At 43.3% G+C, this 16,374-nt stretch overlaps 1 protein-coding gene across 1 annotated transcript in view; it reads right to left on the bottom strand.

The window, feature by feature from the left end:
* Nucleotides 1-121: 121 nt before the first annotated feature.
* LOC139651640 (type II inositol 3,4-bisphosphate 4-phosphatase-like) overlaps nucleotides 122-16,374 on the bottom strand; it is a 21,649-nt gene continuing 5,396 nt past the window's right edge. The window contains exons 8-17 of the mRNA XM_071528643.1: nucleotides 15,476-15,652; nucleotides 15,230-15,374; nucleotides 13,427-13,659; nucleotides 6,383-6,506; nucleotides 6,047-6,173; nucleotides 4,963-5,103; nucleotides 4,551-4,648; nucleotides 4,128-4,225; nucleotides 2,561-2,715; nucleotides 122-276 (exon numbers count right to left, since the gene is read on the bottom strand). Of these exons, the coding sequence (XP_071384744.1) occupies nucleotides 156-276; nucleotides 2,561-2,715; nucleotides 4,128-4,225; nucleotides 4,551-4,648; nucleotides 4,963-5,103; nucleotides 6,047-6,173; nucleotides 6,383-6,506; nucleotides 13,427-13,659; nucleotides 15,230-15,374; nucleotides 15,476-15,652 (1,419 nt within the window). The 3' untranslated portion in view covers nucleotides 122-155. The remainder of the gene's footprint in view (nucleotides 277-2,560; nucleotides 2,716-4,127; nucleotides 4,226-4,550; nucleotides 4,649-4,962; nucleotides 5,104-6,046; nucleotides 6,174-6,382; nucleotides 6,507-13,426; nucleotides 13,660-15,229; nucleotides 15,375-15,475; nucleotides 15,653-16,374) is intronic.

The raw sequence follows: 16,374 nt of genomic DNA on the forward strand, positions 1-16,374 counted from the left end.
AAAAATCTTTACAGAAATTACAGAAAAGAACTTTGGAAGCTCCCCCTCTTTCTCTCTCTCTCTCTCTCTCCGTCTCTCTCTCTCTCTCTCTCCATCTCTCTCTCTCTCTCTCTCTCTCTCTCTCTCTCTCTCTCTCTCTCTCTCTCTCTCTCTCTCTATCCGTAGCTGCCGTCCGGCGGTCTGTACAGTTTGGGGAAGGTCAGCAGCTGGACGGAGCTGAAGGCGAACTTCCTGCTGCCCACGTTCTTCTGCACGTTCTCCATCCTGCAGCCCTCCCTGCACACACACACACACACACACACACACACACACAGAAATGCAGAAATACACACAAGCAAACAGATATAAACACACACACACGAATGAATGAACAATAAGTGATTGATCTCCTACCACACACCAAAGATCAATGATGTACAGTATATTAAGAGCGGTCTGTCTGTCTTTGAATTCAGGTGACGAACTGAGACACACAGAACTCCATCCATACACACGTTACACTCCTACACACACACACATCAGAGTGTGAATAAATAAATCAGTGGATAAATAAATAGACATCTGAAAGAAAGTTAAACCAAATACATGTCAACAAAAATAAACACTTAAAGGAATACACTAACATTTTATTAGACTGTTCAACTGGACAAGTCAGCTGTGATGAGAACAAAGACACCAGAATCATCCATGTGTCCCCAGTGCTCCATGCTAACACTTTAGCATACGCTATGTTGAGTGATAGTAGCTCCATGCTAACACTTTAGCATACACTATGTTGAGTGATAGTAGCTCCATGCTAACACTTTAGCATACTCTATGTTGAGTGATAGTAGCTCCATGCTAACACTTTAGCATGCTCTATGTTGAGAGATAGTAGGTCCATGCTAACACTTTAGCATACTCTATGTTGAGTGATAGTAGCTCCATGCTAACACTTTAGCATGCTCTATGTTGAGAGATAGTAGGTCCATGCTAACACTTTAGCATACACTATGTTGAGTGATATTAGCTCCATGCTAACACTTTAGCATACACTATGTTGAGTGATAGTAGCTCCATGCTGACACTTTAGCATACACGATGTTGAGTGATAGTAGGCTGCATGCTAACACTTTAGCATGCTCTATGTTGAGTGATAGTAGCTCCATGCTAACACTTTAGCATACACGATGTTGAGTGATAGTAGGCTCCATGCTAACACTTTAGCATGCTCTATGTTGAGTGATAGTAGGCTCCATGCTAACACTTTAGCATACACTATGTTGAGTGATAGTAGCTCCATGCTAACACTATAGCTTCATGTTGAGAGATAGTAGCTCCATGCTAACATTTTGTGTACATTTTTTACCAATCTGCTACACAAAACTGTCAGACTCAGCTGTATATCATATAAGATTACTTAACATGTAATTTTAGAGCTGCTACAAGTTCTCATTTTCGTGGCTACTATCACTCAACATAGTGTATGCTAAAGTGCTAAAGTGTTAGCATTGAGCTACTATAACTCAACATAGTGTATGCTACAGTGTTAGCATGGAGCAGTGATCTACCGGGGACTCATGGATGGTTTTGTGTCTCTGTTCTCATCACTTCACAGATAAGTTGCCCAACAGGACAGTCTCCCAACAAGTTGGTGTATTCCTTTATAACATAATGACCAATCAGTCAACCAGTCCATCCATCCATCCATCCCCATGCCCAGTATTCCCAGTCTGTCCAGTCTGCCCTGTCTGTCCAGTCCTCGGTGTGGGGGTCACTGGTATCGGGCCAGCAGGACGACCAGGCTGAGGATGAGCCACAGCACCAGCAGGTGTGAGGTCACCAGCAGGAAGGCCACCGGGTACAGGTGCCGCCGGGGGGGCTTAGGGGCCAGGAGCTGGGGTGGGGGAGGGGCCCGAGCCCCCGGGTCCGACCCAGAGACTGAGGGTCCCGACTGGGAATAACAACCCAGCATCTGACCCCAGGACAGACGAGACCTGGAGCAGCAGGAGGGGAGTGTGTGTGTGTGTGTGTGAGAGAGAGAGAGAGAGAGAGACAGAGAGACAGAGACAGAGACAGAGAGGAGAGAGAACAAATGGAGATGCAGGAGGAATAGCAGAAAAAAGAAAGACGGGGAGAAAGGAAGGAGGGAAGCAAAAGAACACAGATGCGAGAATGGCATGAAGAAAGCAAAAGGAAAAGAGAAGGAAGAAAAACAAAAACCAGACAAAAAACAGAAAGGTTAAAGTAGAACCAACTCAACATAAAAATAACAAGAGGAAAGGAAAGGGAATGAGGAAAGGAAATAAAAGGAAAGGAAAGGAAAGGGAATCAGGAAAGGAAAGGAAAGGAAAGGAAAGGAAAGGAAAGAGGAGGAAAGGAAAAGAGTGGAGGAAAGGAAAGGAAAGGAAAGGAAAGAAAAAGAGGAAAGGAGTGGAGATGTACTGAACTTGTGGAGAAAGGGAGGTTGGAGTCATTTTGTTGTGTTTTATCAGGGGTAAACACACACACACACACACACCTCTCTCTCTTTCATACACACACACACCTCTCTCTCTCTCACACACACACACACACACACCTCCTCATGCAGTGCAGTGCCTGGCTGAAGTGCTGCTGGCTGAGTGTGTGTCGTTCCCTCAGTAACACACACTGCTCCAGCGTCACTGACATGGCCGTCCGGTCCTTCGCACTCTTACAGCTGGTGAGACGCACGCCGTTCAGCCTGCGACACAGCTGCACACACACACACACACACACACACACACACACACACACACACACACACACACAGAAGAACACACACATGAACATGAATATACAGGTAGAGAGACACACCGCAAATGTGAATATAAAGCACCCTAAATGTGAATATTAAGCACCCTAAATGTGAATATTAAGCACCCTAAATGTGAATATTAAGCACCCTAAATGTGAATATAAAGCACCCTAAATGTGAATATTAAGCACCCTAAATGTGAATATAAAGCACCCTAAATGTGAATATTAAGCACCCTAAATGTGAATATAAAGCACCCTAAATGTGAACGGACAGCACCCTAAATGTGAACATAAAGCACCCTAAATGTGAACGTAAAGCACCCTAAATGTGAACATAAAGCACCCTAAATGTGAACGGACAGCACCCTAAATGTGAATATTAAGCACCCTAAATGTGAATATAAAGCACCCTAAATGTGAATATAAAGCACCCTAAATGTGACCATAAAGCACCCTAAATGTGAACGGACAGCACCCTAAATGTGAATATAAAGCACCCTAAATGTGAATATAAAGCACCCTAAATGTGAATATAAAGCACCCTAAATGTGAATATACAGCACCCTAAATGTGAATATAAAGCACCCTAAATGTGAATATAAAGCACCCTAAATGTGAATATACAGCACCCTAAATGTGAATATAAAGCACCCTAAATGTGAATATACAGAACCCTAAATGTGAACGGACAGCACCCTAAATGTGAATATAAAGCACCCTAAATGTGAATATACAGAACCCTAAATGTGAACGGACAGCACCCTAAATGTGAATATAAAGCACCCTAAATGTGAATATACAGAACCCTAAATGTGAACGGACAGCACCCTAAATGTGAATATAAAGCACCCTAAATGTGAACGGACACATGTGAATATAAAGCACCCTAAATGAGAATATACAGCATCCTAAATGTGAATATAAAGCACCCTAAATGTGAATATAAAGCACCCTAAATGTGAATATAAAGCACCCTAAATGTGAACGGACACATGTGAATATAAAGCACCCTAAATGTGAACGGACACATGTGAATATACAGCACCCTAAATGAGAATATAAAGCACCCTAAATGTGAACGGACAGCACCCTAAATGTGAATATAAAGCACCCTAAATGTGAATATAAAGCACCCTAAATGTGAATATAAAGCACCCTAAATGTGAACATACAGCACCCTAAATGTGAACATACAGCACCCTAAATGTGAATATAAAGCACCCTAAATGTGAACATACAGCACCCTAAATGTGAATATAAAGCACCCTAAATGTGAACATACAGCACCCTAAATGTGAATATACAGCACCCTAAATGTGAATATACAGTACTTTAAGTAAATACAATATACAATGTCGGTGTCTTACCGAGGCGGCGGTCCACAGCACCTCCACGTTCTTCCTCTTCTTGCTTTCTACACTGCGATCCAGAGACGACAACAAGTCTGACACTGACTGGATACCAGCTGGAGAGAGAGAGAGTGAGAGAGAGAGAGACAGAGAGAGAGAGAGAGAGAGACAGGTATGATGAAGAGTTCAAACTGAAGCTGCAGTTTCGTTTTTCCATCCAATTCAAGAATATTTTCATTGAACTTTTTAAACAAGTGTGAATGTGAATGAGGTGCAGCAGCTTCCATCAGCTGGGATGAAGCCAATAAATCTACTTTAATTTCAGAAAAACCCTTCCACCAGAGATATGAGGTTTCCAGCAGGTTGTTATTGATCTGGAGACAGATATTAGATATACAGACAGACAGACAGACAGACAGACAGACAGACAGACAGTCTTACCCACATGTGGCAGTCTGTCTCTCAGTGAGCTGCAGTAGGTTTTCAGACGCTCACAACTCTCCTTGTTCACTCTCTCCTGCAGGGAGCTGTCACCAAACCTGACACACACACACACACACACACACACGCACAGATTAATTAATACGTTTGTATAAGCAACTTGGTCATTTTACCAAAACCTCATCGATTTTTTCTCTGGTCAACTTTTCAGAAAGCCAAATCCAAGACCTTTTAACATGAGATAAGATAAGATAAGATAAGATAAGATAAGATAAGATAAGATAAGATAAGATAAGCAATTGGCGGTAAAGTGTTAATAGCTGAAAATGTTGTGATTGTAATACTGTGAAATTGTAGTAAAAAATTATGGAAGTGTGTGTGTGTGTGTGTGTGTGTGTGTGTGTGTGTGTACCTCTCAGCCAGACTCTGCTGTTGGTTGATGCCGATGTTGAAGAGAACGGGGTGAAGCGGTATCAAACTGCCCTCCTTCAGTTCCCGCGGCAACGCAGCGAAGGTCTGCGAGGGCAACGGGACCTCGACAACCAGACCGCCCCTGGAGACAGAGAGGGGCCGTGCTGAGGGTGTGTGTGAGTGTGTGTGTGTGTGTGTGTGTATATATTTTCCGTTTACATTTTGAGTTCTGAGACTTCCACTGAGCTCAACAGTAGAAGAACCTTCAATTCAAAACTATTGGAACAAATTCAACAAAACTGAATAAAAGTAAAAACTAGTACAAGTCAATAGAAGTCAAAACTAAAAAAAGTCAAAACTAACAAGTCAATGAAAGTCAAAACCAGTGAAAGTCAATAAAAGTCAAAACAAATAAAAGTCAATAAAAGTCAAAACTAATAAAAGTCAATAAAAGTCAAAACAAATTAAAAGTCAAAACTAATAAAAGTCAATAAAAGTCAAAACTAATAAAAGTCAATAAAAGTCAAAACTAATAAAAGTCAATAAAAGTCAAAACAAATTAAAAGTCAAAACTAATAAAAGTCAATAAAAGTCAAAACTAATAAAAGTCAATAAAAGTCAAAACTAATTAAAAGTCAAAACTAATAAAAGTCAATAAAAGTCAAAACTAATAAAAGTCAATAAAAGTCAGAACTAATAAAAGTCAATAAAAGTCAAAACTAATTAAAGTCAATAAGTTAAAACTAATTAAAGGCAATAAAAGTCAAAACTAATAAAAGGCAATAAAAGTCAAAACTAATTAAAGTCAATAAGTTAAAACTAATTAAAGGCAATAAAAGTCCAAACTAATAAAAGTCAATAAAAGTCAAAACTAAAACTCAACAAAAGTCAAAACTAATAAAAGTCAAAACTACTTGGAAGAAATCCAAATAAAAGCAGAGCCAAAAACAACAGAAACAACCAGCTTTGATATTTTTGTGGATTTGATTTATCAGACACACAGATTTAACACCGCCAGAGTGTGTGTGTGTGTGTGGTGTGTGTGTGTGTGTGTGTGTGTGTGTGTGTGTGTGTGTGTGTGGTACCATGCTCCGCTCAGTGTGGGCAGCAGGTCGTCTGGTTGGTCGGTTTTCGCCTCGGTGACGGCGAACGCCACTCCGCTCAGATCGGCCACGCCCACTTCCATGTCCTCCAGCATCCCCACCTCATCACCTGACACACACACACACACACACACACACACACACACACACAGACACACACACACACACTGTAAGGTTCGTTTGCTCTTTTCCCCTTCTCTTCTCTCGTTTGTTTTTCTCTTTACTTTCCTGCCTACATACCTGTGTGTGTGTGTGTGTGTGTGTGTGTGTGTGTGTGTGTGTGTGTGTGTGTGTGTGTGTGTGTGTGTGTGTGTGTACCGTAGGTGCTGAGCAGGCCTTCAAACTGAGCCAGGACTCCTACAGTGTGCAGCTGCTGCAGGAAGTCTGGATCCTCCACAGATCCATACAGCTTCAACACAAAACCACACACTACTGCTGAGAGCTGGAGAGAGAGAGAGAGAGAGAGAGGAGAGAGAGAGAGAGAGAGAGAGAGGGAGAGAGATAATGAGGGAGAGAGAGAGGGAGAATGAGGGAGAGAGAGAGAAAGAGAAAGGGAGAGAGAGGAAAGACACAGGGAGAGTGAGAGAGAGAGGAAAGAGAGAGACAGAGAGAAAGAGATAGAGACAGAAAGAGAATGAGGGAGAGAGAGGGAGAGAGCGAGAGAGAGAGAAAGAGAAAAGGAGAGAGAGGAAAGAGAGAGAGAGAGAGAGAGAAAGAGAGAGAGACACAGAGAGAGAGAATTAGAGAGAGAGATTTTTTTTGAGATTTTAACAATACTTTATTAAAGGTTCATAATGTTACAAAACAACACTAATAAACAAGATATAAACCAACACAGTCAGTAAAACAAGATTCACAGAATCCAGATCATGTCAGCACTCTCCCAAAGATCAGCTCATCATCCACAACACAGCAAAGCACATCTTTATAACACCACACACTACTAAACCTTTCTAGATCCTTCATCATCCTATAATAATTGAAATCTATTTTTAAACGAGCTTTTAGCATTTTCACAAACACAAAAACAGCATCATCATCTACAGCTTTCTCCATTCTGTTTCTTCTGCTCAGATACACGGCCATCTTTGCCCTCCCCAGAATGAAATTAAAAAGCTGACATTTTTCTTTATCCTTCTGAGAGTACCTGTAGCCCAGAATGAACATGATTTTAGAAAAAACTTCCCCAAACAATCCAAAAACATCTTCCAGCATGGTAAACAGCGGCAACAGTCGACAACACTCCATGAAACAATGAAAAACAGTTTCACGATTAGTGCAGAACGGGCAATCATGGCTGACATCAGAATTAATGACAGAGACAAAAGCATTAACAGCCAGGCTGCCATGCAGAACCCTCCACTGCAGGTCAGCAGCTCTTTTGATCAATGGTGGTTTATACAGCGTCTCCATTCAGGTCCAACACTGTCACTCAGACCTAAGTGAGCTCTCCATGGAGTGTCAGTTTTACCATTTAATTTGTCCCTGTGCAAAACTTTAACAAACATTTTATACATTGACTTTCCATTCACATCTTGAAAAGAAAACTCAGAGGAATTCCCACTTTTTAAAAAAGGTCCTGTACAGTCCTTAAAATCTGGGGAAACGTTCATTGAAGGGAAAACATCATTCTCATCAGGTTTAACAGAACCATTACAATACTGATTCAACATTGTCCGCTCACTGTCTGAGAGAGCTTCTCTCCATTTATTAAGCAACAGAGTGACAGCACGGGTCGATCTCACCTTTAAGCGTGAGGCAAGAGGAGCTGCATTGTCCATGTTTGCACCTGCAAGCTGGACTACATTTCCCAGAGTCACCAAATTAGACGCACAGAACTGCCTGAGCAGAGTCGGCCCCACCTGACAGACTGTACTGAGACGGGTCCCATATATGACCGGTTCCTGGAGCAGCCAGAACACTGAGCCGTGGTGACCCAGCCTCTCCTTTTTCAACAAGTTCCACACCTTAAACAGTCCACGATAGAATTCAGGTAGTTCCTTGATGTTAGACTGTTTTAAGTCCATCAAAAACAGAGATTTGTGCAGTCCCAGTCCACCTAGCTGACTCAAGATGGTGCGAGCCAGCGGCCTCCACACCAAATCGGTCGGACCGTACAGAAACCTTTGTAGGAACTGCAAACGGAAGGTAGCCCCCCTGCTGCTCAGGTGGATCAGACCCTGCCCTCCTTCATCTCTCGGCAGGTACAGCACACCCTGGGGCACCCAGTGCAGTCTGTCCCAGAAGAAATCGACAAGAAGAGCCTGGATCTTGGACAGCAGGTCTGGCGGGGGGTCAACACATGACAGGCGGTGCCATAAAGTGGACGATACCAAATTATTGGTGATGAGGACTCGACCTCTGTAGGACATCTTGGTTAAAATCCACTTCCACTTTGCCAAGCGACCTTTGACCTTTTCAAGAACGTTTTCCCAGTTTTTAAGAACAACAGATTGATCACCTAAAAACACTCCTAAATATTTTAGCCCCCCAGTCTTCCAAATCAACCCCCCAGGCAAACTGAGCTTCTTCTCCAGTACTCCTCCAACACTGAGAGCTTCACTTTTGTCCCAGTTAACTTTGGCTGAAGATATCAAACCAAACTGGACGACGTCCCTCACCATCATGTCAATATCCTGTTGACTGTTCACCAGCATCACCAAATCATCTGCATAGGCTGACAGCTTTAAAGGTGCATTACAACCTGGAACAGTCAGACCCTGAAGGTCAGATCTAAGTTTGTGCAACAAAGGCTCAATTGCTAAAGAATACAACATGCCAGAGAGGGCACAGCCTTGTCTGACTCCCCTTTGGATCTGAAAGGGAGCACTCAAACCACCATTGATTTTCAGCACACTCTGAACGTCACAATACAAAACTCTAACTTTATTAATAAAACCAGGACCAAAACCAAAGGCACTCAACGTGAGCCATAAATATTCATGCTCAACACGATCAAAAGCTTTCTCCTGATCAATTGATATGACACCAGCTTTGAGGCCAAACAGTTTACAGATTTCTAAAACATCTCGAATCAAAATAATGTTATCTGAAATCAACCTGCCAGGTACGCAGTAAGTCTGATCCTGATGAATCACTTGTTCCATCACTTTACTCAGTCTGGTTGCCAACACTTTAGAGAGGAGCTTATAATCAGTGCAGAGCAGTGACACAGGCCTCCAGTTTTTAATGAGCTGTAGGTCTCCTTTCTTAGGCAGTAAGGTAAGGACCGCCCTCCTGCAGCTCAGCGGCAGACGTCCTCCAGCAAGACTGTCACTTAGTACTGCCAGCAGATCCCCCCCCACCACCGACCAGAAAGACTTATAGAAGTCAACAGGCAGACCGTCTATCCCGGGAGCTTTCCCACTCTGCATGCTCTGCAGAGCGGCATAGAGTTCATCAGAGGAGAGAGCTGCTTCCAACTCTACATTACTCTGCTGTTCAACTTGAGGGAGACCAGTATAAAAGCTCTGAGACACCTCCTGCTCCTCTCTATGCTCACATTTAAACAGGTTACTGTAAAAACCGACAGCACACTTACAGATTGCAGTATGGTCAGTCAGCACCTGTCCAGTGTCAGATTTTAAGCTGTGAATGAACCTCTTCTGTCCATTCTTACGCTCCAGACCAAAGAAAAAGTGTGATGGGACATCCATCTGGGCTACATTTTGAAAGCGGGACCTGACCAGAGCCCCCTGAGCCGAAACACCCAGCAGGTTGGTTAAAACAGACTTTTTAACTACAAGTGTCTCAGTGTGGCGTGGGTCTCCTGTGGCTTCAGCTAAGTCCTGGAGCTCCTCCATTTCAGACTCCAAAGTTTTCACTGAGCTCACTAAGGTTTTTGTAACGTTCCGAGTGTACTGTTGACAGAATTGTCTTATTTGGACTTTCCCAATATCCCACCACTGTTGTAAAGACACAAAATCAGATTTGATACTTTGGTGGTTTTTCCAAAAAAAGACAAAAGATTCTTTGAAGTTTTTATCTTCTAATAAAGCTGTATTAAAATGCCAATAAGCACTATTAGGTTTTACACATTTTATAAAGACAGAAGCTGTCACAAGTGAGTGATCTGAAAAACCAACAGGGCAGATGGAACAACTCTTAAAAACATTAAAATGATGTTTAAAACAATAAAAACGGTCAAGCCTGGCCATAGACAGTAAGTTATCTTTAACATGTGTCCAAGTGTATTGCCTCTGTTTATTATGAAATCTCCTCCACACATCACACAGCTCCTGAGCCTCAGTGAGATGAAGCAGACGACTGCGAGAGGCAGCGTGAGGCTCTGCATGGTTCCTGTCTAACCTGCTGTCCTCAGTACAGTTAAAATCTCCACCAACAAATAAATATTCTTCAGTGTTACATTTCCCAATCACTTCATTTAAAACATCTAGAAAGACGAATCTCTCCACTCCCACAACTGGTGCATAGATATTAATAAACACCATTTTTACATTTTCATACACTGCTCTTACTTTTAACAGACGGCCTTTAATGACTTCTTCAGATTCTACAGATTGAGGAATAAAATTCCTGGAAAAAAGAATTCCAACCCCACAACTATTACTGGTTTTGTGACTTAGAAAGGTTTCACCAGTCCATTCTCTCTTCCAGTCAACCTCATTATCAGCAGTACTGTGTGTCTCTTGTACAAAAAACACATCTAACTTTTTAAGAGAACACAGCTTGAAGAGAGAGGCCCTTTTCCCATCATCCCTTGCTCCATTTAGGTTCAAGCTGCCTATTCTTATGTCCCCCATAATACAGAAAAAAAATTGTGAAACAAAAACAAACAAACAAAATAAGAATAAAATGAAAAATCTACAAGACTTATTCATCATCTTCTAACTGCTTTTTGACCTTTTGAACTAACTTTTTAAGACGATAAGTCTCAGGGTCAGTGAACGCTTTCTCCCCCAAACCACCAGGACTTCTCAGAAAAGTCTTCACTGAATCAAGGAAGAGTTGTAAATCAGGGAACACTTTCTCAACTTTAACACATTCTGGCTCCCTTAGTGTCCTGTAGGAAATTCTTAATACTCATTAAAGAGTAGCCACTGATTTTGTGAGCCCAGTCTGTGAGGAAGCTAGAGACTCTTCATCACTCTCCTCATCAGCTTCACTCTCATCTGACTGCAGACTCTGACTCTGAGGAGAAACTTTTATCACTTTACTAGAAGACTGACACACATCCTCAGTTTTCCTCTTCTTATCCCTGTCTTTAGAAGAGTCTTCATCTACCAACATCCCCTCTTTCCTCCTCCAGAACACATTCTGCTTCCTTTGATTCAGTCTGTGTGTCCACTGTGTCACAGTTAATACTGTTACTGTGTGACTGTTCAATCATCTCCACTACAGCACCTGAACCAGCAACCAGACCAGCAGCACCTGAAACCAGCAACCAGACCAGCAGCATCTGAACCACTAGCACCTGAACCACTAGCATCTAAACCAGCAGCACCTGAACCAGCCAGGACCTGAACCAGCAGCACCTGAACCACCAGCATCTGGACCACCAGCACCTGAAACAGCAGCACCTGAACCAGCAACACCTGAACCACCAGCATCTGAACCAGCAGCACCTGAACCACCAGCATCTGAACCACCAGCATCTGAACCACTAGCACCTGAACCACCAGCATCTGGACCACCAGCACCTGAAACAGCAGCACCTGAACTAGCAGCACCTGAACCACCAGCATCTGAACCAGCAGCACCTGAACCACCAGCATCTGAACCACCAGCATCCGAACCAGAAGCACCTGAACCACCAGCATCTGAACCACCAGCATCTGAACCAGCAGCACCTGAAACAGCAGCACCTGAAACAGCAGCACCTGAACCAGCAGCACCCGGACCAGCAGAAACCGACCAGCAGCACTTGAACAGCCTGAAGCTCAGCTTCAGTCTGTTGTGAACTCTGTGTATTTTCACCATTATTTGCCTCAGCAGTTAGTTTCTCTGGACAGGAACGGATCAGGTGACCCTCCATTCCACAACCAAAACATTTCATTTTCTCTGAGGAAGCATAAACAATGTAGTCAAAATTATCTACTCTGAACTTCAGACTCAAATTCAACTCCTCAGTGTTGTTCTTCAGAATCATAAAGACGTGCCTTCTGAAGGAAACAACATGTTTGAGATGCGGAGATTTACAGCCAGAGGAATCCGTTTAATTGGAGACATTAATTGACCGTGTCTCGCCAATTCTCTCTGCAATATTTCATTGCTAATGAACGAGGGACTTTAGACAAAATGATCTTTTTGGCCGGATTAACCAGCGGCACCACCTGAACAAAGGTGTCTTTGATCACCACACCTTGCTCAACAACCACGTTAACTTTATCAACACTGTCCAGAAAATAACGACTCCGTTATTCATTCTAGACGCAGACTTTACACTGTCATAACCGACAATTTCACCGATCGCTAAACTGCAGTTTTCACAGAGCAATCGACAGTCGGACAGAGTTTAACTCCATGCCGGCGTGTGAGCTTCTCCAGCCCCTCGCCTCCGACTCCACGAGTCTGCATGACTCCCAGCCGAGTCCGGCCGGACCCGACCGCTCAAACTAAACCACAGAAACACACTACGAAGATAAAACTATCAAAATACAACACCAAAGATAATCAACAAAAGATAGAAAAGATAGAAAAGATAGAAAACACACACACGCTCGAACGCGCACCCACTCACCGTCTTCCACTCCCAGCATTCACTCAGAGAGAGAGAGAGAGGGAGAGAGAGAGCGAGAGAGAATGAGGAGAGAGAGAGAGAGGAAAGAGAGAGACAGAGAGATAGATAGAAAGAGACAGAGAAAGAGAGAGAGAGAGAAAGAGAGAGAGACACAGAGAGAGCGGAATAGAGAGAGAGAGAGAATGAGGGAGAGGGAGAGAGAGAAAGAGAGAGGAAAGAGAGAGAGGGAGAGTGAGAGAGAGAGGAAAGAGAGAGACAGAGAGAAAGAGAGAAAGAGAAAGAGACAGACAGAGAGATAATGAGGGAGAGAGAGAGGGAGAATGAGGGAGAGAGAGAGAAAGAAAAAGGGAGAGAGGAAAGACAGGGAGAGTGAGAGAGAGAGGAAAGAGAGAGACAGAGAGAAAGAGAGAAAGAGATAGAGACAGAGAGAGAGAATGAGGGAGAGAGAGAGGGAGAGAGTGAGAGAGAGAGAAGGAGAGAGAGAGAGAATTACAGAGAGAGAGAGAGAGAGAGAGAGAGACAAAGTTGACTTGGTTACACCTGTGGGACTGAGTTATAAAGTTATACAGTATAAGAAACATCACACACACACACTCTCTCTCTCTCTCTCTCTCTCTCTCTCTCTCTCTCTCTCTCTCTCTCCCTCTCTCTCTCTCTCTCACAGCCTGGCTGAAGACGGCGTGGCGGCGCTGGACCAGCCGTGCGGTCCCCCGGGCCACGGTGGCGCCCATCGCCCCCTGCAGGACCACGAAGGTCATGGCGGCCCGGGCCTTCCCCACCGCCTCCCGCACGCAGTCCCGCAGGGTGACCACCAGGGGGAGCAGCTCCTCCTGCCAGGAGCAGGTGGAGGAGGGGGAGGGGGAGGAGGGGGAGGAGGAGGGGGAGGAGGGGGAGGCTGGGGAGAGAGAGAGAGAGAGAGGGAGAGAGAGAGAGAACAGCATGCAGTTCAGTTCAGCTGCTTCACCTAAAACTATATATATATTCCTCCACAACCGCCCACTTCCTCCATATTTCATTAATATTCAAATGAGCCCCTCCCACTGATGCGTCCTGCCCAAACTTTGTTTCATTCAGAAATTCGTCAAGACACAGAAGCAAATCACGCTTCATGTAGGCTGCTGCACTTTGTTGATCTGATATAGTGAGTGTTGTGTGTCCTATCAGAGGTGAGACCAAGTCAGCTTCCCGCAAGTCAAGTCAGAACAAATCAAGAGTCCAGTATCAATATAATATCTTAAAGAAAACTAAATATCTAGGACTTTTCAATGCAATATGGTTTTAATAGGATACAAACTTGGTAAGAGCATCATGAGTTTGATTTCTAGAATCAGTTTCAACTTCAATAAATTCAATCATTCCATACAAATTCAGAAAACAGAATTTAAATTCAGTCATCTGCTGGAACAAATCTCATCACTTTCAATCTGAGTCATTTACACAAACACAAGATCTCAAGTCAAGACTTTAGAAACCTTTTCAAGTCATCAGAGTACAAGTCAGAGTCAAGTCCCAAGTCACCAGAACCCAAGTCAAGTCAAGTCTCAGGTCTTCTCTTCATGCATCAAGTCAAGTCTCAAGTCACCAGAACCCAAGTCAAGTCTCAAGTCTCAAGTCTTCTCTTCATGTATCAAGTCAAGTCTCAAGTCACCAGAACCCAAGTCAAGTCTCAAGTCTCAAGTCTCAAGTCTTCTCCTCATGTATCAAGTCAAGTCTCAAGTCACCAGAACCCAAGTCAAGTCTCAAGTCTCAAGTCTCAAGTCTTCTCTTCATGTATCAAGTCAAGTGTCAAGTCACCAGAACCCAAGTCAAGTCTCAAGTCTCAAGTCTTCTCTTCATGTATCAAGTCAAGTCTCAAGTCTTCTCTTCATGTATCAAGTCAAGTCTCAAGTCACCAGAACCCAAGTCAAGTCTCAAGTCTCAAGTCTTCTCTTCATGTATCAAGTCAAGTCTCAAGTCTTCTCTTCATGCATCAAGTCAAGTCTCAAGTCTTCTCTTCATGCATCAAGTCAAGTCTCAAGTCTTCTCTTCATGCATCAAGTCAAGTCTCAAGTCTTCTCTTCATGCATCAAGTCAAGTCTCAAGTCTTCTCTTCATGCATCAAGTCAAGTCTCAAGTCTTCTCTTCATGCATCAAGTCAAGTCTCAAGTCTTCTCTTCATGCATCAAGTCAAGTCTCAAGCAACTGAAACTGTGACTCGAGTCTAAGCCACGTGACTCGAGTCCAAATCACGTGACTCGAGTCCAAGTCATGTGATTCGAGTCCAAGCCACGTGACTTGGACTCGAGTCCCCACCTCTGGTTGTCAGACAGATTTTACAAGTTGACCTTTTGTTTGAATTCAGCAGTATTCCCCATGTCGGGTGAACAGAAATGAGTAACAGGCTCAACATCTTCCCCCATCCCCCCATCTTCTGTCTTTCAGTGTAAAGCCTCAGTAGCAGTAGGTAACATAACGTGTCGTCACACCGGTGTTCTGAGAGCTGGAGTCTCCCGTGGCCTCCAGGCGCTCTGATGATGTCACCTCCAGGGAGCGCTCCTCCCGGCCCCGCAGCCGGTCCGCCATGGCGATGATGCAGCTGAGGCTCTTGGTGACGTTCGCCCACGCCCTGTCCTGCACACACACACACACACACACACACACACACACTTTATAAACAAGTACAAAAACTGTAAAGCAAAAGGTAAAAGTAACACACACACACTCCGACTTGCCCACTCCTCCTCGTCGTACTCCTCCCGATTGGCCGGCAGGCGGTCGCGGAGCGTCCCGTTGCCCGCGGCGACGTGGGCGTGGCTGCTGTGGTTGCAGTGGGCGGGACATAGGCTGTGGATGGCCAATAGGGCGCTTTGCACCAGCTCGTCTTTGAGCGCGTGCACAAACCGCTGCGTCTGGACAGGGAGGGAGGAAGCTGTCAGAAAGTGTGTGGAGTTCACTTTAAGTCTGTTTGGTGTATTTCTGTGTTTGGTTCCTTTAGGTTCAAAACCGACCAATCACAAGCCAGCCAGGGCTTGTAAACAAAAGTCACGTGACTTACGAGCAGCTTGTTTATTGGACAGAGTTTTGGTTAGAGACTAGACTTCCTGTAACTTTATCTAACATGATGGGCTTTCTCTGTCTCTTCTTCTGTGGTGTTCAGACCAAGGTTATTATTGTTAACGAAAACTAATGAAATAACGAAAACTAGGTGTGAAAATTTTTTTTCGTTAACTGAAATAAAAATAAAAACGAGGCTTTACAAAAAAAGATAACTAACTGAAACTGTATTTTGTGTTTATAAAACTAACTCAAATAAACTAAAATTATAGAGAAAATGTCTTTAGTTTTCATCTTTGTCAATTTATTTCATACATAAGCCTAGTATTTTGTGAATTTTTGAATCTCTCCCCTGACAAATACCCCATATTACAAAAAAAGACTAAAACTAACACTGAAACTAATAAAAACTAAACTAAAACTAAGCATTTTCAAAAAATAAAAACTAAACTAAACTAGCAAACCCGCTTTAAAAAACAAATTAAAACCAAACTGAAATTGGAAACAAAAAGTCAAAACGAAATAAAAAATAAAAACTAATGAAAAATGCAAAACTATAATAACCTTGGTTCAGACC

The sequence above is a fragment of the Centroberyx affinis genome, unplaced genomic scaffold, assembly GCF_046629955.1.
Source record: "Centroberyx affinis isolate AG114_WGS23_722 - 3 ecotype Tasmania unplaced genomic scaffold, CSIRO-AGI_Caff_v1 ptg001695l_1, whole genome shotgun sequence".
In the NCBI taxonomy this organism is placed as follows: domain Eukaryota; kingdom Metazoa; phylum Chordata; class Actinopteri; order Beryciformes; family Berycidae; genus Centroberyx; species Centroberyx affinis.